Here is a 24,849-nt window from a genome sequence, read left to right on the forward strand (position 1 = left end):
TGGGGTGTGTAAATCTGTCCATTGATTTTTATGCTAAAAATAATTTCATAGAAGCTCTGTAGCTGATTGAGATAGATATGTAATGTGGGTTGATGTATTTATCATTATTCCCCAGCATTTAGTTAAGGTCATGTTATGAGAAAAGGCCTTGATTCATTTCTTGATTTATCCCTGTCAAGTGACTTTTATGATCTTTAATAAAATTTCATAATGTTTTTGTGTAATTGTTTTAACCGTAAAGGGATTACTCCATATAATGTAATGGCTGTTGCAGAGCTCCAGCGTTAGTTAGCGTGGGCTTACAGCAACAGGTCAGGTGAAACTTCAAAGTTTGTCCTAAAGCAAACGATGTAAAGGACTTACCTTGCTAATTCATGACATCCCATTAAACTTGTATTGTTTATTATACTTATTATATGATTTATTTATTATATATTTATTATATAAGTTGAAAGCATGTTAACAATACTAGTTTGCATGTGTCTTTCTGAATAGCTGTATGCATGAAACATGGAAGAATCTTAGTTTTTCCTTATTGTGTAATGTTTTGCAGGATTAGATAAGCTTCATCTGTCAAACAATCCAAGAGACTCTGAGACAAAGCCGTCTGCAAATGGGCATCAGAAAACACTGTGATTAACAATCACCTGCAATCAACAGAGCTGAAAACATCAACCTCATGGCATTCCTGTCATCTCATCAACTTTTTTTATATTGATTTTATTTGTTGATGATCTGGGTCCAGCCTTGTCTCATTTTTTGATGCTGGTGTGCTTCTGTGGAAGTTAGCTGTATCAGACTCTTCTCTTTCCAGTTAACTTTTGGTCTGCTTGTTTATTTCCCAGTAAGTTAATGCAGGAGGTGCCTTGAAGACTGGAAGCTGAAGAGAATAATGCATTCCTTTTTGTTGACGGTCTCATATCTTTAGATGCAAACCTGCTACCATTTGAATGCACAGTACCTCCTGTGTAATGTAGACACAGCTACGAAGAATAACTTTGGGACTTGGTTTAAGAAAAACACAACAACACTTGAAGCCCAATAGGACCCTTACTGGAAATGTAAGCTACCTGGAACATGTATCCTCAGCAGTAGATAATCAGTTCCACTAAGAATGTGTTAAAAATGAAAGTAACTGGTAGAGACCACAGTTCCTTTCGTGCTGGAGTCGGTAGGCAGTTCATAGTCTAATATCATGAAGCTTTCTTGGAAGGCCAGCGTTTTCAGTTTCTGTTCTTCGCTATAAAAGCCAGGTTGCTTTACTGGTAGTCAGGCAATATCTTATCAAATAGAGTGAACCACAATATGAAGATTAACTTCAGTGTTAAATCTGAGCCTAGTATGCTTTGTAAAAAGCTGCGTAGACCCCTTGTCACAGCTCTTACAGTTCTGTAAGCTATTGTGCCGTGGAGGTCACTTACCCTACCAAGAACAGCCCTGTAAAATTCTATATGAACTACTGTGTATAAGCAGTACTTGTAATCAATGCAAGTAGCACAGGCCTAGGAGGCTGAGGTTGCAGGTTTTTTTTTTTTACAATGTTCTTTAATTTGAAGTAAATTATTTCTCTGAATTTATACTATAGTTACCCGGATTTCTGTTCAGTGGTAAAACACAGCATCTTTCACTAATCCGTTTTTTAATGTACACATGAACGTGTAGATATAAATTAAATTCTAAGCTTATAGAGATGACGTAGGTGGCTTGGTAAGTAAAACTTGTGTGTTCAGTTTGGTAGTATGAATTTCCACGGTGTTACAATTTAACTGCTCAGAGGCCTTAAATTCAGAGTGGCATTGGCGTGTGGTAATGTCCTTTTTCTTAGCATCACTGCAGCCTTAGGAATCCTATAAGCAGTCTGTAATAAACACAAAAAAAGGCAAAAACAACACTCACCAACAAAAGTATTCAAAATCTGTTTGCACTTTCGTCCTGCTCTGCCACAAGTAATCTTCAAACAGATTGGAATAAGGACAACTTCAGTGTGTGCCCCATACGTAGCGAGTCAGTTAATGTTCTTGGTTATTTCCTGTTTCTGTAAAACTGAAGTATGTCTGTCTGGACTTTGAGGTCTTACATGTGATCAGGCTGTGACAACTAACTCTCCAGTGTGGTTCCAATATGGGGTAAACCTTGTGTCGGAAACTTTTGGGCTGTTCTCCTGAGATGACTGCTCCGGGCTGTAGACCTTACTACTGTGTGTGTGTGAATGTGAGTTTTTTTGTTTTGTTTATTTGTATTTGTTTTTCTCCAAGTGCTTCAAAAATTAAGCTCCAGTGCACATGAGGATTTCTCAGTTTTTTGCAGGCTGCCTTTTCTGACTTGAACTGGGGCATAATGTAAATACTGCTGTAGTAAATATGAGAGAGTTACTTTTTGTGTGATTAGTATGAATTCAAGGCTTATTAAACTGACTATTGATGTGTTGTACTGAGTCTTGGAAGACTTAAAGTAAAATTGGTTGATTTTTATGAAGATTTCCAAGCATTTTTTTCTCTTTGACTTTAATGCTGACATTTTAGTGAGAAATCTTTACCTGCGTCAAAGTTCCCCAGCCAAGAACAGGGAGCTAGAATTAAAAGCTGTTTGAAAATGTGTTTACATTTAAAACATTGGGAGACTTTATTATTAGGGGTGTAATTCAGGTATTCTCAGAGCTTGTAGCCTTATATATTAGCATTATAGTTGAAAATAACTTAAATGTACCCACTTTTCCATGCAAGTGATAGGATGACCAAAATTGTCCTAGTGTCTTAATGGGGCCAGTGAATTGTGGAATATGAGGCTAGTTAGCTTTATTAAAATATCATTGTTATCATCACTTTAAGACAGTCATATAAATGCTCTCTTTGAAGAAATTTAAGGAATAAATTCAGGGAGCGTGAACCAGTATAGGTCTTGATCTTCACAGTTTTCTTACTAGTTAGACTGACATGGTGTTTTGGGGACAGATCACTGACATCAGTGGTCCAGGAATATAGAAAGAGATGAAATTACGAAGTGTATGTGATTTCTGAAAGTGAGTTGGGCAGTTACCTAATGGAGCAGAGACAGTTCCTGCTGATAAGCATGCAAGTTTCAGGCAAAACTTTAAAACTCTTCCGAAATAAATGTGAAAGCCTTGTCTGCTCCCACCCATTCTGGATCCTGTAGTCAGAGATGTGTGGGTTAAGAGTATGTAAGTGAAGATTTTACACCAAAATATGGCATGTGGTTGAGATGCTGTGTGGTTTTACGTTGTGGGTAAGAAATTCAGAACTGCCCTGTGTAATTACTGGCAGTGTTTTGTTTTAAAATCAACCGCATATATTGTGGCACTGTCCACATCTTGTGTTTGGCCTTGGAAATGACATGCTTATGCAAAACCTCTTACAGACACAGTGCTACTTTCAGATGTACTATGTGTAAGATACAGGTCACTGTATACTTTTCACAGAAGCATATGGTCACTTAAATTCAAGCAACTGGTAATTCATTAATGGATAGTGACGATGCATTCCTAGTATTTTGACTCATGTAGAGTCAGGTGGTCTATACCTTCAAGGTATATACAGCTGATCTTAGTAACATTAACACCTGCCTCACTTCTTACGAGGCAAAAAGCACATAAATGCTTCCATCTTCAACTAGATACCACACAGGACCAAAAAAATAGATGTAAACTAAGTGTTTTAGGTTAGCCTTTTCTTGGCTATATTCCGTGTTGGTAGCACAATGTCGAGTGCAGTGGCAGAACTGTAATATTGGGTTTCTGAGTGTAAAGCACACCATCCATATGTAACACCTTAGGCTAATAAATATCGGCACTGGTTACTGTACGAGTAGCAGTTTTTGCGTTCATAGGAAGCTTTGTTTACTGTCCAGAACGTGGTGTTTCTCTTTGGCCCTGCTCTTCCAGTATCTCTTACCCTGTTGACTGTTTTACAGTGTTAAAGAAATTAAAGGATTTGTCAAGCTGCTTTCCTTGTCTGGTTCCAAGTACCGCCTTGAGCGCCATGTGGGGACCCCGCTCCGCACTGTAGCTGTGTCCGTGCTGGCAGGACCTCGTGCAGCCCTGTGCTTAATGGGATCAACACACGCAAACGGGTGCTGCAGAGGGATGCTTTCTCCTGTATGTGACCTGGCACAAGTGCCACCAGGATTGACAACTGCAAAGAGGGCTGCAGCCCTTGTCTGTCCTGCTGGTTCTCTCCTGCTCACCCGCTTGTCTCTGCGGCAGCTGAGGCTACTTCAGTTGCTCAGGGGAGCCTGCTGCTGTGTAAAGACAAGCTGACCCTGCTCGTAACAAAATTACAATCTATATTAGATGAGAGTAAGATAAAAGCAAAGAGCAATTGGCTTCTTTGTCCACGTGACTTTCCATGAATTTTGTAAGAATGGTCTGGGTTATTTTCCCTTCTTTCTTTTCTTCCTCTTCCAGAAGTGAGATGGGCTCAGGTAGGGTTCAGTAGCAGAGCCTTATGCTTTGCGGATTCCAGCAACACATACCAACTGCAGGAGCGTAGATAAATCCTGTTGTTTTACATATGCTCAGATTTGTAAAATAACAATTCTTTATATAGGTAAAGCCACTTAAGTAGGGACAGAACACTATGGCCAATTTAATAACCTCTTTAAGAAGAAACAAACTTTTTATTTAATTTTAAAAAGTGTTGATATGAACTGTGAACCTTTAAATGCTTTAAGTAAGGAAATTACATTCTCTAGCCCTTAGAATTAGTATTTTTGTTGCTGACTTGAAACAACATTGCGTTAGCATTTAAAGGGTATCTGAGATGCAAATAGATGAACTTCTCACCAGTATCTTTCAGGACCTAATATTTTGAATACGGAATTTGCTGTTGGTAAGCTAGGAAGGTGTTTCAGTTACATTAATAGCATTTGAACTTTACAAAAATTCTGCCTTTGAATCCATCCCATTCAGTGAGAGCAATCAAAGCCAGGAGCTGTCCCCCACCTGCTTTGACATGGATTCCAAAAACTCGTGCACAAGTGAAGACTGCAGATGCCGATAACCTCTGCCACCTTCTCCTACCTTGCTCAGTGCCCTGACTTCAAACACAGTCTCCCAACGCAGTCCTAAGAAGTTGCGATGCTCTTTCTTTGCTCTAGGCATGAGGAGATCAGCCCATGGTTTGTCCATCTGTCACGCAGTCATAGTCACTGAACAGGGTTACTTGTGATTGCAGATTCTCGGTTTCTGGGTGATCACTGTGCATGTTCTTGAACTACAGCTCTTCGCTGTCAGCTCCGTTTCATTGGGACCAAGCCCTTACTTTCTGATTGTACTCCTGTCCAGGCAATTTGTTTGAATGGTTCCTTGCTGTCCCAAGAGTGCTGTGTGGTTCTGCAGGGAACAGCGTCTCCTCAGCTCGTGTCGAAAGACAACCTCTTGCATGTTTCAGTGTAACGATTAAAGCTGGACAATATTGGTCAAAATCATTGGAAGGAGATCACATCTTGTGGGAAATTAACACTGGGTGTGAATTCCAGAATCCCCACTCTGCACAACAATTTTGGGAAGTTGGGTGGAGGAAATGGCATGGAGACATCTGTATCTCACCTATGCAGACAGCCTGCTTTCTCTTCCATCCTTTTTCTAGTTGGTCTTTAGATTTCCGCTTTAGTAAAAATAAATAAATAAAATATATATTTAAAATCTGTAAGTTTATGAAATTCAAGAGCTGTTGAAACTTTTTGCCAATTTTGGCCTTAATTGTTAATCATTAACATCTTGGCTTGCTTTCATTTTCCATGTTTTCAAGTCACTTGTAGTCTTATTCAGTGGCATTGATATTACTAATAGATACTCTTCTTGGCGTATAAAAAAACGTGAAATAATAAAGAGAAGAATCTAAGCAGATCTGATCTTTAACAATACATAGCAGCAGAAAATTAATATGGTAGGTTTTTTGAAATGTTTCACAACTGCAGCTTCTCAAACTCCTCTTGCAAAGAGAAATAAGCATTGTGTATCATTAATATATGAAAATTGTCTAAATATGCCAGTATTTCACTAGCATTGAAAAGATTTCATAAATTCTTCTAAAAATCTGTTTTGTGATTCAGAGTGCAACACTATCCTTGACTTTATAGAATCTTGTGAATTTGTGAAGATAGCTCCATGTTGGTAACAGAAAAGCTGAGGATGTTTGCTAGTTCTGTGTTAATTTCCATATTTTTCTAAGTATCTTTTTTGTTGTCATGTATTGCTCTTAGATTTTAATATATGTGACTTTAAATGTTTTAAGAAATGCAGAAGCTGACTCCAAACAGGCAAAGTTCGTAGTATTAGAAATATCCTGTAAATGTTGGTAATCCTGGCATATCTAAATCTAAGCCATTAAAAAGCTGTATTTGCATTAAGACCTCACATCGACATTGAAATTAGGAAGTCCCAGTTCTTACAGGGTTCAGGTATCTGATTCTTCATTTGCACCTACACAAACAGCTCAGGATACTGTGAAATGGCGTCTGAATATTTCTCGTATATTTACCTCAAGTCTTTGCTCTTGCTTCCCTCCACCTGTCCCCGTTAACCAGGGTGTGTAGTGAAGGCCACTGGAAATGCAGTGATGAAACTCGTTTCATGAACAGCACCTTACTTTGCATGCCTCATACTCCGTGCCTGTGTAGACACCAGCTGTTGAAGAATCAGGGCACTTGTTTTGATTTTAATGTATTTCTTTTCCCACGTGGTACATGCAGAGAAATTCTGTAATTCAGAAATGTTCTGTTGTGAAAAATTTAGGATTTATTCACTCATTTGCACTTCATGTTTTCTGCCATTGAATTCCATTAAAACAATCTTGTCATCGCAGTGTGGGTGCTCTAAAAAATTACCAAGAGCTCACGTAAGGTCTGACTTTAAAGTGAGATGGAAATGCTTCAGGCACAGCACGCGTGTGTGCCTTTAGTGTGCAGTACAGCTCGTGGTGTGCCCTGCTGCCTTGCTTTATGTATCGCAGACCATTCTGGTGGCAGCAGTCTCTAACTTCCATGTTTTGATCAAAGTCAAACCTTGTGTGGCACCAAGGTGAGACACTTCATGTGGGTTTTTCTGTACCTTTTGTATTTCGTGTGTATGAGCATGGTTCAGACCTTATCCGTGTAAAATGATCGTTCAGAAAAGCAGCTTGATGGTGGCACCTGTGTTGGTGAATAGATTGGATGTGTTTATGGAGAAAATTAGCAGATGCATAACTTCTGTTTTCCCCTTAACTGTAAGCTTTCCCAGGCTGGGTCAAAACACTTAGTTTCACAATACTGGTGTAACTGTCTCCTCCCTGGCTTTAGGTAACAAAACAAAAAAATTATTATTATTTTTTTAAAGTAGGCTTGTCCTGACTCCTATTGCTTTAAAACAAATGGATAGAAAAATAAGATATGTAAAACATACATGTACACAAAAAATGTGGATAGATTTCCCTTACTTTCTTGTGGGGTTGGAAACCAAACCCTGCACTGCCTAAATTAAAAAATAAAAACAACAATAACAACAACAACAAAAAAAACATTCCTTACACAGAAATGCTTGTCATCATCAAGTGTTGTTTCTGAAATCCCCACCGAGGAGACTGAGAACATCTCAGGGTGCTGCTGGCCACCTTGTCACATGTCACCTTCACGTGGCCGTAGGTGACAGGTACGGCTGTGGACTAGTGCTCCTACTGGTGTTGGTATTGATGGCACTGTAACAATGACAACAGGTATTTTCCATCATGCACTTTTTTTTTTTGAGTAGTGTTACTTTTTTTTTTTTGTAAAATGAAATCTTAAAAACCAATTACACAATCTTAACTGTGCGAGGCTGAGTGATGTTGAGTGAATTTAGTGGTACCTCCTTGGTCCAGTTTGTGCTTAAGGCTTTGTAGATCCGGTAGTCTTGAGCAACAGGTTTGCTTTCACATGGTTGTATATTGGACCACAATAAGATGTGGCTGAAAAAAAATCACGCTCTTAGTGTTAATGCAGTCAGAACGACATTCTGTATAAATACCTTCTACCACCAAACCTTTCTCAATGTATTTTAGGTCATCCAGAAATATGTTTTATAATGTTCTCAGTTGTGTATTTTTTGCTGTGTTTAAAAAACCTTTATGAAAATAATTGCTGCCTTGGGCAAGTTTTCCTTTTTTTTTTTTGTGAAAAGCAGTGGTAGTGTTTTTTTTCCGTTGTTAGTAATGTTACATTGTTTTGTAGCAAGATTTTTTTTTTACTGTTTTCAATAAAGTTAGTGTGATTCATAGTGGGGTTTTGTTTCTTTTATTAATTGAAGCAATGAAGAAAACTTGTGCTATTCTAAATTATTCTGTCAGTAGTTGGTGTGAATGGTTGCATTCCTATCTTCCCATCCTATTCCCCCCTCCCCATTTGATGTACTTTTGAGATTCTCAGTTCTCAGTTTTTCGTAAAGTTACGTGTATGGCATGTGATGGAGATTCGTGTACACTCAGAGTTATTGCAGCCCTGTTCTTAAGGCAGATGTGCAACTAATTCAAACACCACTTCAAGGAAGTGGGGTTTGTGTATAGAAGAATATCCTGATTTTATAACGTACAAGTTATTTTCAATACTTCAACAGTCTGACTGAAGTGCAATTTTTATAGTTTAAGAAACATGGTAAGGTTTTTAATATATTTGAAACTAAAACAGATTCAGACTTTCTGTACTGTTTCACTAGAGACTTTAGTCTTTTTATATTTTCATTTTTTAAGAAAAGTTCAAGCATCATACAACTGGAAAGGACCTGCAGACATCCATTCAATTGCACAGGATCAAAAAATCTTGTTAGGGACTGTTTTTTTTTTTTTGACTTCTGTGCTGTCTATAGGCAATATATTCCAGCGTTTAATTGTCCAAGGTTTCCTAAATGTCAAATGTGAATGGCCCTTGCTATACTTTAACCTTTAAATTGGTTCTCAAATGTCAATTTTGAGACAACTCTTTTGGCTTGTATCAGCTCTTCTGAGGCTCAAAGGCTGCCTTTCCATTTTTATTCTCTCCTACATAAGAAGTAACCTCCAAGTTCTATCAGCCCTCTCATCCTTTTTGCTTACCTGTGGGACCTTCCTGTGTTTCTAGAAATGCACTGCTCAGAACTGGACACGGTAACCTCCAAGCTTGAGGCCTCAGATGACAGCAGGCATGTCTTCGATAGCTTTTTGTTTGCTTTTGTGGTCTCTTCTGTAACACCGTTCATTCATACTGAATGAATATAAATATATTTCTGGATGTTTTTCTAGACAAAGCCTATATATTGCTACATTGATACGGGCTCAGAGGGATTGCTCTGAGGGCTGGAGCACCTCTCCTGTGAAGAGAAGCTCAGAGAGCTGGGGTTGTTCAGCCTGGAGACAAGGAGGCTCTGGAGAGACCTTATAGGCCTCCTTTTTAGGTACTAGAAGGCTGGTACAGGAAAGCTGGGGAGGGGGGAAGGACTTTCTGTCAGGAGTGTAGTGATAGGACAAGGGGGAATGGCTTTAAACTGAAAAAGGGGAGATTTAGATTAGATATTGGGAAGAAATCCTTCACTCAGAGGGTGGTGAGGCCCTGTCCCAGGCTGCCCAGAGGAGCTGTGGCTGCCCCATCCCTGGCAGTGCCCAAGGCCAGGCTGGATGGGGCTGGGGGCAGCCTGGGCTGCTGGGAGGGGTCCCTGCCCATGGCAGGGGGTGGCACTGGGTGGTCCTTAAGGCCCCTTCTCAACCCCAAGCATTCTTTGATACTATACACAGGGTTATTCCTATTTAATTGTATATTTGCTCTTGGACTTTGAATTGTATTGCACTTGTAGACCAGCTTTGTTTCTTCTGATACTGATATTCCAAAGCCTGCTCATTAAAGTATCATGTAGGAGAGTTTCTGAAGTTTTAAAGTTAAAATGTGACACTTCATGGGTTCTGCTACATCTGTGGGGCTGTATCCTGTTGCACAAATGAACTAAAGTGGCTTGATTTTTTTTTTTCTTGGCAAAGCCCATGTCACATACTAGTTCTTTTTAAGTAGCACGTTACCAGTATTTTTTAGGAAACAAAGTGAAACTGTGCGGATCCTCAGGATTTCTTTTTCCCCTCCCTGGTTTCAAGATAGGTTTATCAATTACTAGTCCTTTAGAGTGTCACACATCCTCCAGAAATTCTTAACAATAACCATCTCTGAAAGCCCTATAGCCAGCTTTCTGGCTGCCTTTCAGCTGAGTTATTAAGCAGCTGATCTGTAGAACACACAGAAACAGAACACAGTACCCGTGCTGCAAAATATCAGGCATAAAAACACACAGGTAAGGGCTAACGGTGTTTCGCTGAAGGAACGCAATGCTGAAATCAACTTAGCATCATCTTTGGGAAGGATGGGACTGAGGGAGGGAGGGAGAAGAAAAATGCTGAGACCAAAGGTGAAACTGAATATAAAAGTGAAGTAACAGCACCCTTCTAATTTTTATTTCTCTAAATACAAACTGAATACCATAGTACATACAAAAACTGTTTGTTCTTGAAAGATCTGGATCTGAAAAGGCTCCGAAGTTAGAAGTACATGTGTTGTCACATATGTTCTGCTAGGAAGTTCATTGAGCTATATGGATCAACATTTGAGGACCTTCTTTTGGTAATATGAGCGACACAAAGGGCAAATATGCCGTACTCCCAAGGAAAACTCTTCAAATGCTTGAAGACAGGTATGATGAAACAGATGTGAACAAGAAAGCAGAACAGCCTGTCGTGAAAACTGATTGCTGTTACCAGAAAGGACGCTGGCAGGATGAGAAGTCGAACTGAGTGGCATGATACAGATAGGACAGTCAACTATCTCCTGCCGCAATGCCTAAGTAAACAAAATAAAAACAACAACAACACAAAAACCTGTAGAATAGCGAAACAATAGAATATAAATATATCAGCAAGATTGCTAATTAGGTTTATCAAAATACACTAGTCAAAATTTGAACATTCTAAGAATGTTTTCACTCAATTTTGTCTATGGTCTTTTTGGGATATTTAATGGAATAGAAGAGAGATGCTGCTGAAGTATGAGTAAATCTCTGAACTGTAAAACTTTTTTTTTTTTAACATCCCTGATTTGGAACAGGTTATATTAAAAAAAACCAAAGAAATCAAGAAAATCACAGTTGTTCTGAAGATTGCTGGGCCTTAAAAGAGCAAATAAACTTATATAAGAGTGCAGAACTTCTTGGTTTTAAACGAACAAAGCCAACCAACCTGCATCTGGATCTTCTCCCAGTCATTTTCACTTACAAGTATCTCTTTTCCTTCCACCTGCTGAAACACATCTCGACTTGCAGCTATAGTGGAATCTATCTCAGAAAAAAAATCATCTAGGTTTATGTCATAAGAACTCAACAGACGATTACTGATCTGTTGAACCTGAAAGGAAAAGTGACCTGTTAGACCTGGAGGTGCTTACGAACAGTTCATATGTGGAATTATCAGCTCTTTGACAAGAGGGCCTCGTCAGCTACATGATCTACAGAATCTTGTTACAATTTTAGCTGGTGTCTAGTGCTGATTTAATGGTTAGGAACATCAAGTCCCCTGCCTCTACTGATGGACTGTTATACTTTGGGAAAAAAACACAGTTTTGAATGAACTTTCTGAAGATAGATGTAGCATTCTTAACCCATTGGGTGGAGCAGAGAGAGTACAGCTGTGTTATAGTGAAAGACTGTATAGAAATTTCTCTTGTTGCTACCACGCTATCTCAAAGTTCTGTAGGGAGTCACACAAGTTTTAGACTTGGCTGTGGAGAGACTGCCTGTAAATAGTTAAAGCAGTTTTGTGAAGCACCGCCTGGTCATGTTACAGGTGTTGGAATGTGACCCTTCCTCTCCATACATTTCCTTTGAGTGAAAACTCAATAGGAAAACAGTGAGCCATCTTTTCAGGGAGGAAGGGGTGGGAAGCGAGGGGTGAGGTAGTAGGAGTTGTCAAGGTCAGGCACCTCAGTGGTGCCTGAACACTTTCTTAGTGCTTCATTTTACTTTTCTTGGCAGCTTTTTATACTAGGACATGCTCCCTTACAACTGCTAAAGTGGCCTTTCATAGCATACATCAGAATATTCAAGGCAAACTTTTCTAGACCTGAGGGACACAAGAAGCCAAATCCCTCCTCTGCCTCCTCCCCTACACTCCCCAAAACCTAAAGAACCAACCAAAAAGAAAAAAAAAAATCACCATAGAAACCATCCAACCAAAAGCCTGTCTGAAAAGCTCACAATGTTCTAAGTTATCATTCAAACTTTGAACTTCCTGTTTCTTTCTCAAACATGAAAAAAACATAGTAGCAATTTTTTTTTTTAATAATGTATTCACATAATGTATGAGAACATGTTCCAGTGAAACCCGTAATTTTCTCAATAGAGACTTCAAGGAGACAAATATCGCAAGTCTCCAGACGAGAGAAATCTTGAAAACCATCACATAAGATGAGTTATTTGGTTCTTGCTATTAGCTTTGATCCTGTGTATTCTTTTTATTTTACAGTTTAATTCGGTGATAGCTGAGACCTATTATGACTTGCTGTATTTGCAAATGATCTCTAGCACAATAGCATATTGTGAAAGGACGTATCCACCTGTCAGCACCAATTGGGCTTAGCTAAAGTGTTACGTGATGCTGATGTGTGAACTTAGTGTAACTAAATAAAAATGAAATTCCTCTGAGACTCCCTGCATGGTGTATGCATGTAAATCACAGCCTGATATGAAACGAAGCAGTACTTTATGAATTTTGTGGGAGAAATTCTATATCTAGCAGAGAGCAGATGGGTAATCTTGTGCTTCCTTCATGATTGCTCCCCGACAAGGAAGCAAAAGGTAATTCTGTTCCATGCAAACACACACACTGACCTTTAGTGGTATGTGTAAAACAAAAAATAAACAAAAATCCCACCACAGGCCTCCTTCAATATTTACACTATGTGGTTTCCAAACAATCCCAAATAATGACTGGGACGTGAAATACCAATGCACTACACTTAATCAGAGTCGGTCTTTGATGGCTTGAGGTGATTATATATTTAATAAAAACTACTAGGAATGTCGCTGCTTTATTTGAACTGTTATTACCTAAGTTCTAAAACTGGATCTGCATTGGTCCTGATTTATGCTCAGTCTTCATTTACGTCAGTATCAAACTTGAACAGACCTGAATTGTTTTCATAAGAAAGCTAGGGCAGTGTAATGGGAAGCTAGAGCAGCCTTGAAGATGCTTTATCTTTCACTAAGAGCCTCTCAGGACTCAAAATTTGAGGGAAAACAACCACATTTTAACTTGGCCCTGGTCCAGTGTCTATTTCTGCGAATCTGAGAGCAACACAAACAGCATGTGGTCAGCTCCAGGACTTGGTCTGTCTTTGTGAACTACAGTATTACTCGACAGACCGCTGAGGAAAATTAACCAACAATGAGAGCAGAAAGCAGGAGGCAGAGAAAGTGGCTGGGATTGCATTAAACTAAGTAGTGCCCACTTTCTGTGCCTGCACTGTTTGTTCCCTTTTCCCTCAGCAGGGAGAAGCCCTCCACTTCTCTGAGCTCTCACTTGTGTTTCTCTAGCCCATTTCACTAAGTGATCCTGAGAGTCCCCCTCATGAGCTTCCTTGCACAGAAACTGTAAAAATAGAGAGGAAAATTCCTGCCTAAGACAGTGTTCTATTAAGTTCCCCTGCTGCTAAGATACTATCTGCTTTGAGCTACTCCTGTATTTTCTGCGGCATGACCTGACCCAACCCGAATTCATCAAACAGCAAATAGAGTCCAGGTTCGGGAAGGAAAAAATTGAAACTGAAACATAACTCAAAATTTATGTTAACTGGCAAAACAGTACCGTCAAAATGTACAGAAAGGAATGAGCATTTTGTATAAATTGCTAATGTTATATTGTGTTCTAACATTTAAATATTAAATCTTGCCGTGTCCTACTGCATAACATGAAATACTTTTTATTTTTCCCAGATCTGAAACTAATTGAATTTATTTCTGAAAATGCCATACTAGTGTAGTTCATCTGTGACTTACAACTTGAACAGCATGGCATAAACAGAATATTTGAAATACTTTGTCGATATGCAAAACTACATCAGTCATCTGTACAGCAGCACAAGACTATGATAAAATAAAACGACAAAACAAAGCACCGATGTGAACTTTGTCCACAGGGAAGCCTTTTTAAGTGATCCAATGTCTGCAAATTGCTTACTAATGTGTTGACTTATGGCAACCCTCAAAAGTAAAATGAAAAGGCTGGAATTTACAGCATATCAATGAATCAGTTGATAAGCTTTTACTGGTTTAATATCCTCCTCGTTTTGCTGCTTGGAGCCACTTCAAGTTAGCAACAGAATGTTTACCATCTCCGTGTGATAAAGGAAGTCAAACGACTAAACAAATTCCAGGACCATTATACTGTTTGGTGAGATTTAAATTAAAATCGTTGGGAGAAATCACGTGGAGGGGGAGGAAGAAACTAAAGCCAGCTACACCATTTCACGGTGACTTACCTTGCTTCCTAAACAATGGTCAACATATTTAGCAAAGCTGAAGATAATGTAATGCATTAGAAAAGATTTAATTGCACCAATAAAAGGCTATATACCACAATTAAATGACATACACAAGTGACATTTATAGAAAGGATCAAAGAAATTCACTACCTAACATGCTGAAGCAACGCCCTACTTTCTGCATATACTAGTGCTAAAAAAGCAGCATAGTTTGGTTTCTGGCCTTTCTTATGTCCTTTGATCTAGATTATTAAAAAATTTAATCATAGGTGTAATAAGGGCTACTGTATGACCCTGAAACAAGTAATGTATGTCCTTCTAAAACTAATATTTCAGACATCATTTTTTTATTTTGTGATATTTATTTAAGAGTATGAAACTTGACATTTAACCTTTGTCATCCTTTCAGAAGAGGAAGGGTTATTAAAATTTTGATTTTTTTTTTCCCAGTTGTGATGCTGTTTGGTTATGCTAACATTTAGGAAGTGACATTTTAAAAGCACAGCACAAGCTTGAGAGGCAAAATTTATTTTAGAAAAGCTTTTTAGCTTCTGGAAATGGATAGCTCCTTGTGAAAAATTTCTTTAGTGTTTTCATCAACCAACACTTAAAAGTATAAGAGCTAACAGTAGGAAAACTCATCTACAATTCCCACTTGAGAGCCACTAAGAAAAATGAATGTATATCCTTTAATTGTAATTGGTACTGAATTCATTTAAACCTAGCTAATCCATATAAGACGACTTTATAAGTTTATTCTTAATAGAAGGTGAAGAATTAGTTTCAATTTTGTTCCCTACAAAATACTGAAGTGTTATGTATGAGAATTTATGAGAATTATTTCCTAATGCTGAAAACTATGCATGGACACAATCTTAAAAGAAGATTATCCCATGGCTTACTATCATCTGATAAAAAGTGAGCAGTTTTATCTGTTTGTTTCTTCCTAAAACTGTTACCTAAGATAGGGTCTCTAAAAGCTAGCCCATTGTAGGTAGCTTAACAGACAGCTATTGCAGACATCAGAAGTCTGTTGAGAAAAAAAATAATTTAACCAATAGCACTCAGCTGAACTTTCAGCACATTTAGAAGCTTTCTTCAGCTTCCCATTACTGAGACATTGTGTGTAACTAAGCATGGTATCCTGAGCCCACAGAAGGTTGATAACCTTGTTGGGAAAGAGGCATACAACGTTGTTCCCCAGTCCTCCATGCAGAAAAATCTGTTTCTGTTGTCTGTTCTCATCATGCTACTTGAGGACAGTCACAAGCCAAAGTATTCACTTCTTGCAAACTTAAACGCTTAAGTACTTTCACGTGTAACATTAGCCTTCTTCAGTTACCCCCATTTCTTTTTTCAACTAAAGAAGGACTTTGCATTAACTACAAGGCAGCACAGCAACCACTGAACTGTCTGAGTAGCCAGGCTGAGAGCAGTATTTCCTGTCTCCCATTGCCACCAGCACCACAGAAGCAGAACAGTGGCATCAATTTCGTTGCAACAGTCTGCAAGATCATCTGTAGGGTATCCATCACACATACATATCATACATAAATGTATAATACAGCAAGAGAGGGTCCCTGCCTCCAAAGCTGTGCTCTAACAGGATACAACCAAATAATGTGGCAAACAATGAAAGGATAGACAGTAAGAAGCATTTTTCTGCAAGCACTCTTCTATTTGAATATAGTAGTGATTAAAAAAAAAACCACCAACAAATAACCAACAATAAAAAAATAAACCAGATTGATTCAAGTATTGGTTTAAACCCACCACTGATTTAGCTTGCAATGTGGGTTATTTTCCTAGTTGTAAGCACTGGCTACGTTGAAATTAATGTGTTGTGGGGCTTTGTTAATCTCTGTTCATCAGGCTGTTTCGTAACCTGGACTGGAAGACGGCATCTCTTGCTGTCTGAGGGATGGTCTTGTAATTGTACACCAGAGTGTTTTTTGTTACTGAAAAGTTGCATTGGATTGGCTGTTATTAAACTGGGGAAGGTGGGAAATTGGCAAAGAACTTGAGGAATTGGCAAAGAACTTGAGGATAGCACTGGGACTTTGCAGCTGCATGCTTAAAGGGATGCAGGGTCACTGCAAAATCCTTGTACCTGATACAGCCTAATTTGTATGGGGTCAGGACCCCAATTTATTATAGTCTGACTTGCATTTCAGCAGAAGTTAGAGAAGAGCAAATCTACAGGATGGAACTATCCAGTTCCGTGCCGAGTGAAGGAACACTGAGAGTGTAAGGAGGGTATGATCATCTATGCATTTATTTGTTTCTTCCCTTACTACACCCCCTCATGGGTAACAGATTACTGTGATTTATCAGAAAGGGAAGGGAAATAGACACTCACAAATAGAGACTCACAAAAAGCCTTGTTGTTGTTGGCCAAGGCAAAAGGCAGGCCTTAAATTATTTTCCCCGCTTTTACCTTGAAAAGAGGGTGGCTTGAGGAGACTAACAGAACAACAGAGTGTTTCCAGTGCTGACTGCTTGGTACAAGCGACAAGGAATAAATGAAAAAGTAGAGAGCAGATACTCAAGAGTTTTGATTTAAGGCAGCTGAATCACATCAAAGAAATGGACCACAGAAGCGAGTCCAACATACCTTTTCCTCAAAGAACTGTTTTCTTAGTTGGCTGTCTTTAGGAGGCACAGTTTTTCTCAAGTTTTTATACCATTTTCTAACAATATATCCCCTCCAGGAGGCTTGAATTCTGTAAGAAACAGGATTGTTCAAGAATAGGAAAATTAAATTTATATAATTTTACTGTTTACATGAAACAATCATTTTACATTTTTTTCCCCAAACGTTAGCTTCTGTAGTGCATTCATTCTGTCTAGTTTCTTATTAAAGTTTTAACAAATTTGGGACATTATTTGGAAATAAGTATCATCCAGTTATGATGCCTGTAGCAGAAGTAGGGCTTACCTAATAGCACACTTTATTTTATACAAGCGGGCCCCATCATGTATTACTCTGGTCTGGTACTGCTTTTTCCTACACATAGGACAAGACTTTTTACCTGTAAATTTTTCAAAGGCTTTCAGGCATGCCTGAAAAAAATAACTGCAATTAATTACAATATATTTGATATCATTGGAACAGGTGAAACAGGTTGGATTACAGAATGTAAAAGGTTCATGCAACAATCTATGAAAACTATACAGAATGTTTATTTTTATAATTAAAATATTAGAGAAATTTGCAAATGTAAATATATTCCTATGAGTTTTTTTTTTTTTTAAGCTATTCCTATTTGGCATACAAATACAGTTACAAACTGTGATTTCCCATACAGCTTTAAATAGATAATAAAATGGAATGAAGGGACTCATCATAAAAAAGCCTTAAATTATATTTCTTACTGTAAGAATCTGGAAACAAAATTACTTCTCAAGATTATATTTAATTCATTAAGATATTCACTTAAGTAGTTTAACACACATATATGTTTGAACCGTTAAACAAAAGCATACTCACTTTATGGAATACATGGGAACATGAAAGCAGCACCTATTTTGTAAAGGAAAGAAATACAAACCCAACTTAAAGCCATTATAAAAGCTGAAAAGTAAAAAAATGTTGACAACAAGAAAAATTCTGACTGCCTGAAAGGTCATCACTTTCTTTCTGTGACCATTGCATTCTTTCTGGTGAAAATAAAACTAGTGTTCTATACAAATTACTTAATAAATAACAGCTTAAACCAATTTGTGAATTTTTGCATTGACAACACATGGAGTGGCAGAAAGTAAGAAATGCCAACTGCCATTGACTTGAGCAAACGATTACGGAACAAGTACTTAAAATGAAAGCTGATTATTTTTTTTCCGGTTTCCCCATAAAGACGTTAAATTTCAAGAAGTGATATACATCAAATGCAGCATTTCACACATACAAAAAAGAAAAAAAAAGAAAAAAAAGAGAAAAAGAAAAAAAAAGAGAAAGCATGTTCACAGGCTACAAGAAAATTTCACCTTTATCTGACCTAAATTCCCACCAAATGCTGATGATCTCCATCCTGACAAAAGATACAGAGTTGGACAAAAAAGGCAGTTGGCTCTTAGGGGAAGGAAAAACTGGGAAAGGAGTGAAAACCAGAACAAGTAGTGTGCACTATTGAGCTTGCAAACACAAAAGGATTAATGGCTAGCAGCCAGCTGAAGGAAAAGCTTTCAGATACAGTGGCTTTTTTCCCTTGAGGGATGAAAGCTAACGAAACACTAAGGACAAAAAGAATTCCAGAGGCATTTCCCTTTTTGTGCCAAATCTAAAGTAACCTTCTTAATGAGTGCTGTCTTTTGCTCTCTCTTGTCAAGCTTTAGACTTCTAGGTAGCCAGAAATTGGCAGAATGGTCTTTTGCCAGATCCATCCCACCTGTCTTTGGACAATTGTACACCTCCAGTTAATGTTGATGTAAAAGGAAGCAAACCCCCTCCATTTAAGGTTATTAAAGACCTTGATTCACATCACAGACTTGGCTGTAAAAAAATCTTAAAGGAAAACAAATTAAAAAGGGGGAAGAGGCAGAAAAGAAACACCCTGAAACACACTGGAAAGAAACTTGCAAGCAGTCCAGGTAATTCTAATTACCATCATCGCCTCTCAGGAGCTGCACTCCTCTTCAATCAGTCACTTGTCCCTTTTGCTTAACATTTTCAAGATGATACATGAGAGAATCTAATAAAGCATGAAGCTACACACATGGCCACCAAGGTAAAATGCAAGCGTTCATTCAGATAACTGAAGTAAGTGACGGAATGGTATTAAGAGTACACCTACTTCCATTTTCCACAGAGAAATAACTGTTGAATTAAACTACAAAGTAATAAAAATTGTGAGGAAACAAAACATATCTGAAATTGTGTAATTAGTGAATATTTACCATTCCGATGAGCAAAGGATAAGGTCATATCTAACAGGAGTTTCAATGGAACAAAAAATAGTCTATATTTGCTTTGCAAGAGCAGACAAAAATTGCTGACTGCCTTCTCCTCTACTGTCATAACTTCATCAGCGATCAAACACTAGCAACATTTCTCTAACATCTAATTTCCAAAATACTTTCAGAATAGGCTGATAATAGCTAGGTCCAGCTATTAAATACTAGATGGTGTCTTAAGGTTGACCTTTTAATTTCCTTCCTTTCCTCCTTTACCTAATGAGTCTTAGCAGTAACTCTGGAAAATCTTAATTAAATTGTGTAGTCCACAGATACGTACCTGAGGCTGCAGTGCAAACTCTTCCCTGCATATTGCACAAGGCTGTATGGAATCCCCATGCTGTATGGATCTCTGCTTTATTTTTGCCCATTCTTCAGCAGTTAGTGGCAAGGAAGGGGGCTCAACTAGTCCTAATTTCTGAGCTGCAAACAGCAATGACAACAAATGACTGAATAATGCCCACTGGCAGATACAGACGATAGCTTTTCTTCATGTGAAATTCATTGATTATGCATTTATTTAAAAATACTTATACAAATACTTCATATAAATTTATCATCAAACAAACTACTGGTGGGCAACATACTTCCTACTATTAGCTAGCTATTTACTAATTTTGGAACTTCTTTTAATTACAAGATTTATATAGGAATTTAAAAAATGTAAACTTATTTGCTAAGTAATATGAATTTGATACCTGTTCACAGCTATTAAGAGAGGGATAACTAACTAGACAATGTAACAGTGCACAATAACATAATTTCAAATTGTAAGTATAAACCAAATGAGGGGGAATTCATTTGTAATGATTTCTTTAACATTGCATTTCTGTATTCTTGAAATAAAATGAAACATGAATGAAAGAGTATAATAAAAAAAGGTGGTGAGAAATGCTGAAGTGTAGTATGACTGTGATGGATGCAAGAGAAGGAGCTTGACAAAATAAAAGAGATGGTCACAGGACACAGTGACTTTTGTCACAGATCACCAGTGACAGTGACTTTTGATAGCTGATCTAGTCAATCTTAAGCAATAACTGTGAGGTGCTTTGCTGAACATCCACAACAAATCCCCACCTTCTCAAAGGAGGAATTAGTGAAAGTATTACAATATTTCCCACCCTACAAATGCCAGATAAAGGCCAGGATCAGTATCTCAGTAGTATAAAAAGGATGCTAGTGGGTACAGCAAAGAATAGATTTTTGTCATCTTTGAATGACCAGAGGAAGCAGCTTGTGTGGACTGACTGTAGTCAGTGGATGAATGCCCTAGGTATGTGTAATAAGGCAAAGCATGACTCCATAACAGGACACCAATAGTATTTTCTAAAACCAGAAAGGAAGAAGAACATTAAAGTAAGGAAGAGGAATAGTTAGAATGCAAGCTGATTATGCCTAGATGAGAGACTTAGTTGTAAATGGGAAGGGCCAAGTCTTTCATTCACACCAGAGAAAGGATCCTACCAAAATCTTTGCATAGACCTTCCTTATAGCTTCAAACATATACAACAAATTTGATTCCATATCTTAGAACAACTGGATGGCTTTGAGATTTCAAGCAATGTCAGCGTACTTTGGAACTACTTGGAAATTCCTTTCTGCACCTAGGGTTTGGTTCACAGGCACACCACCTTGTTACTTTTGTTGCCCTTGTAAAGGTATCAAACCAAATGTCAACCAGGGGTTTTGCAATGCATATAAACCTAAGTAGCAAAAGAAAATTTGAATCAACACCATAAATTGCATTGGTGGTCATATATGAAATATCTTGGCAGCACACTTTCAGTTCCCACACAATGTGATACCTGGAAATGATGGCAGCACATCCACATGTCCGGAAGGGAGCTCATAGCTCTGCCTGTGGGCTATAGGCTACAGTTCAAACCTCTCAGTCTCAAGAGGCACTGTGCATACATATTTACAGCACTGTATTTTCAAAATGTAAAATATACTTTAACACTGCATATCATTGTCTTTCAATTCTGGTGCAGTAAAATGTACTCATTGGTGATACTGATGGTGAAAAATAATGTGAGCTTGAAGAGAATAATGAAAGATCCTGCAAACTTTTTAGACGCTGAACTTTTTAGACTTCTGAACTAGTTTTTAAGTTCAGACCATATATTTTACTTAAAGCTTATGCACAAATTGCTGAAAGTGGCATCTGAGTGGCAAAAAAAAGTTCTAACTAGGTGCTTTCTCTCTTGAAGAGCACATGCTGCACAGACCATCCAACTCTTGAAGAGCACATGCTGCTCAGACCACTGTGTTTCTGCTACAAAAGAAGAATCAGATTATAAAATACATGATGAAAGTTCTAGTAAAAACATATATCAAATTTCATCTGGCAGTAATACCTAAGAGTATCAGTGAATAAATAAGGAAACAGGATCCCACTTTGATAGTCCAATATACACAGTGCCAGTCTTTAAGATGACAAAAACTGGATATACAGGGAGCGAACAAGATAGCAAACCAGTCACAGCATGAAAGACAGTATCACAACACAAAAAATGCCTACCCTTGATTTTCTTCCAAGCACTGTGGTCAGAGACTGTTTTAGGGAAGACAATGAGATGGCTTTGTGGAAAGCCGTTTGTATACGCCCGGGGTAAAAAAAAAGCTTATTAAAAACTTTCACAAGTGGATGATTAAAGCTGCCAAATAGGAAGAGATTGGAGGCAAAACCTAACTTCTAAATAATATAAACCAGATGGGATATTTGTGAGGGACAGGTTATACAGGTGCTTAGAAGGAAAGCTTTTATACAGCGTAGTTGATGAAGGAAAACTGGCAGCAGGACACACAAGAAGTGATAAGTGGTTGATGCAAATGGCTCTGTGAAGATATTCTTGAAACACCACTTAGAATAAATACAAGTAATGAAAGCCTACCTTTATTACAGCTCAAGACATCCAAGAGTTTTCAGCCTTATGCATCATTTACAAGCTCAACCTATCTGCTGACACACCCATTTTACATCTGAGTTATTTATGTTAAAATGAACATTAGCAAAGTGATTATAACAGTTACCTTAAAACCCTTATTGTTAGCTTTTAGGACTCAAGCCCCTGTTGAGAAAAAAAATAATGATAGAAGCCTCTGAGACTGTTTGATTACCCACAAACTCCAGAAGAGGAAAATGTATTCAACTACGTTTTCAAAGTTGTTTCACAACTGTATGGTTTAAAACAAACAATTCTTCATTAAAAAAAAAAAAAAGAAAGCTTAATATAAGCGTTATAAATTCATGAGAGATTATAGGTGAAAATACTAATAAGTAAAACACAGAAACAATTGCAATGACTTCTTAAAATCTTTCAGCACATTCTTTGAATCACTTGCACAAACATTCATATGGGACCTCTCAGACAATGCTGTGATTTAAAGAGAAAATACTTCGTCTTTCTTATAATTGCAGAGAACATGCTCACACTTGGGCTGCATTTTTTCACAACCTTTAGCTTCCATAATCACTCATTATTTATATTTGCCTTAACCCCAGTACTTCTCTGCTGTTCTCCCCCCGCCACCCCCCCATACACTCCTCTTTCAAATTCCTCTTCAAACGGAACCAAAGAAAAAACCCTCTCATCTTTAGAAGTATAACCAAGCAAACATACTAATAATAATCTTGTCTTACTACCTTTGTCCTATCACTTGTTACACTTGCTTGTTGTGTATTATCTTAAGTTACCCTCTTAACCTTCAGATGATTCCAAAAGGCAGATGCCTGTGCTTGTATGGAGCCTCATTGATTTACATGGTTCTCTTTAGAGCTGGGACTACTGTGACAGTTACTACAGCAAAGGCAACATGATCTTCAGAGAGGCCTAAGGGCATTTTTATGAAACAGAATAAATAAAACAATTATTAATGATGATGAAAGTTTATTATGCTTAAAAGTGTAAACTGTTGAGCTGGAAGATTCTTTCAGAGAAGTGTAATCAAGGCAACAAAAAGGATGGAGACAAGATGTTCATGGTAAGAATACTGTAGAAACCTTTAGAAAAGGACAAGAGAAAATGGAAACTGACCACTATGAAGCACATTTGTATTCCTGGTCTGCTAAGATGCTCCATGGCTATGTTTTTTTTTTTTTTTTAAAGCAATATTATCTGTCACTGCTGTACAACTGTATTATTATAATACTATTTAAAAGTGAGTTTTCTCACCAGGCATCATTCCAAGCCCTCACATCTGTGACTTTTATCTTGCTGCATGTTTGCTTCCAAATTTGAAAAAGGTATTCAACTACAGGTGTTAATTCTTCCTGGGTTTAGCCCCAGGACCATTGTAAAAACAAACCTTTTTAACTTTGAGTAAAGGTGGGTATACATTAACACAGAATATATTTAATGCAGCAGTAGTAAATGTCTTTTTACTGAATAAGGAATAAAAGAAACAATTTCAAATAGACATAAAAATTATCTTATTAGTAATACATTATCCCAAATAAATACAATATCCACTTAACTGATGATTTATTTGAGAATATAAGGTAATGAAAGTTATGATCAAGTCAATATACAAAACTTATTTAAAAAGTGTAAGAGACTAGAATTTTTCTTCCTCAAGATGCACTAGCTGTCATAACGCACCTTCATTGTCATAATAGGTTTTAATACATTTCAGATATGAAGATGCATTCAAGACACCGATGACAATTTCATTGTTTAAATGACTGTTTACATAATGGCCTAAACTGCTGGATATGACATATCTGAAAAACAAGACTTTATGCTGTCTAGAACTGAATTATCTTATTGAATGGAAAGTTTAGCTTCCTCATTTTAGTTTATTTTAAATAAAATGAAATAATTCATGAATCTGAATATAATATATATAATATATTAGGTTTACCTAATGTTAGATGGGGAGGATTGGGATCAAGCACGTACTCCCTTTCTGCATCTTTATTTTTGTGGCGAGTGCTCTTTTTTCGTAGTCCAGTATCTACTACTGCTTTGGTCATCTCTTTGTTCACAGGTTTGTAAATGTTTCTGATATTCCTTGACCTTGACTTAAAAGGATCTGCTAATGAAAGATCCTGGAGCTGATGACTGTGTATTATATGATCCTGTAAAGCAACTGCAGAAACTGCCATCCCCTCTCGTTCAGAAAAGTGGCTCTAGAAAGAAAAAAAAAATCTTCCATAGCTATTATTGTAAATGAATTAAAAAGATAAAATACCAATTTAAACGAAATTCTGCTCTTAGCCAATGTTTTTGACTTGTCAAAGACTTTTATGCACAAGCAGCTCCTGTACTTGAATTCTAACATACAATTACCATAATGTGAAATCTAAGATTGATGTTTCTGACACATCCTAGTTTTTAACTTATAAAAAGTCAAATGAAATCTTTGATTTATCGTTTATAT

The 24,849-nt window shown here is 37.5% G+C and overlaps 2 protein-coding genes across 3 annotated transcripts in view; one reads left to right on the forward strand and one right to left on the reverse strand.

Moving 5' to 3' along the window:
• Positions 1–8,246, forward strand: part of LMBR1 (limb development membrane protein 1) — a 75,446-nt gene extending 67,200 nt beyond the window's left edge. For both annotated transcript variants that reach the window (XM_083826238.1, XM_083826239.1), the window contains one exon: positions 554–8,246. In XM_083826238.1, the coding sequence (XP_083682364.1) occupies positions 554–636 (83 nt within the window). In that variant the 3' untranslated portion in view covers positions 637–8,246. The remainder of the gene's footprint in view (positions 1–553) is intronic.
• On the reverse strand, positions 3,252–24,589 carry RNF32 (ring finger protein 32). Its single transcript, XM_083826240.1, has 7 exons — positions 24,331–24,589; positions 19,748–19,890; positions 18,005–18,037; positions 17,453–17,577; positions 17,129–17,237; positions 11,217–11,381; positions 3,252–10,821 (listed from the first exon to the last, which is right to left on the reverse strand). Exons 1-7 carry the CDS (start codon positions 24,572–24,574, stop codon positions 10,582–10,584), a joined length of 1,059 nt encoding a protein of 352 aa, XP_083682366.1. The 5' UTR covers positions 24,575–24,589; the 3' UTR covers positions 3,252–10,581.
• Positions 24,590–24,849: the final 260 nt, after the last annotated feature.

The sequence above is a fragment of the Anser anser genome (assembly GCF_964211835.1).
Source record: "Anser anser genome assembly, chromosome: 2".
In the NCBI taxonomy this organism is placed as follows: Eukaryota; Metazoa; Chordata; class Aves; order Anseriformes; family Anatidae; genus Anser; species Anser anser.

Coding starts and splice junctions, on each gene's coding strand:
- RNF32 (XM_083826240.1), bottom strand. CDS start 24,574: ATGGCAGTTTCTGCAGTTGCTTTACAGGATCATATAATACACAGTCAT. Junction 11,382..17,128: donor AACAGTTCTTTGAGGAAAAG/GTATGTTGGACT, acceptor TTTTCCTTTCAG/GTTCAACAGATCAGTAATCG. Junction 10,822..11,216: donor GGGAGAAGATCCAGATGCAG/GTTGGTTGGCTT, acceptor TTGTTTACTTAG/GCATTGCGGCAGGAGATAGT.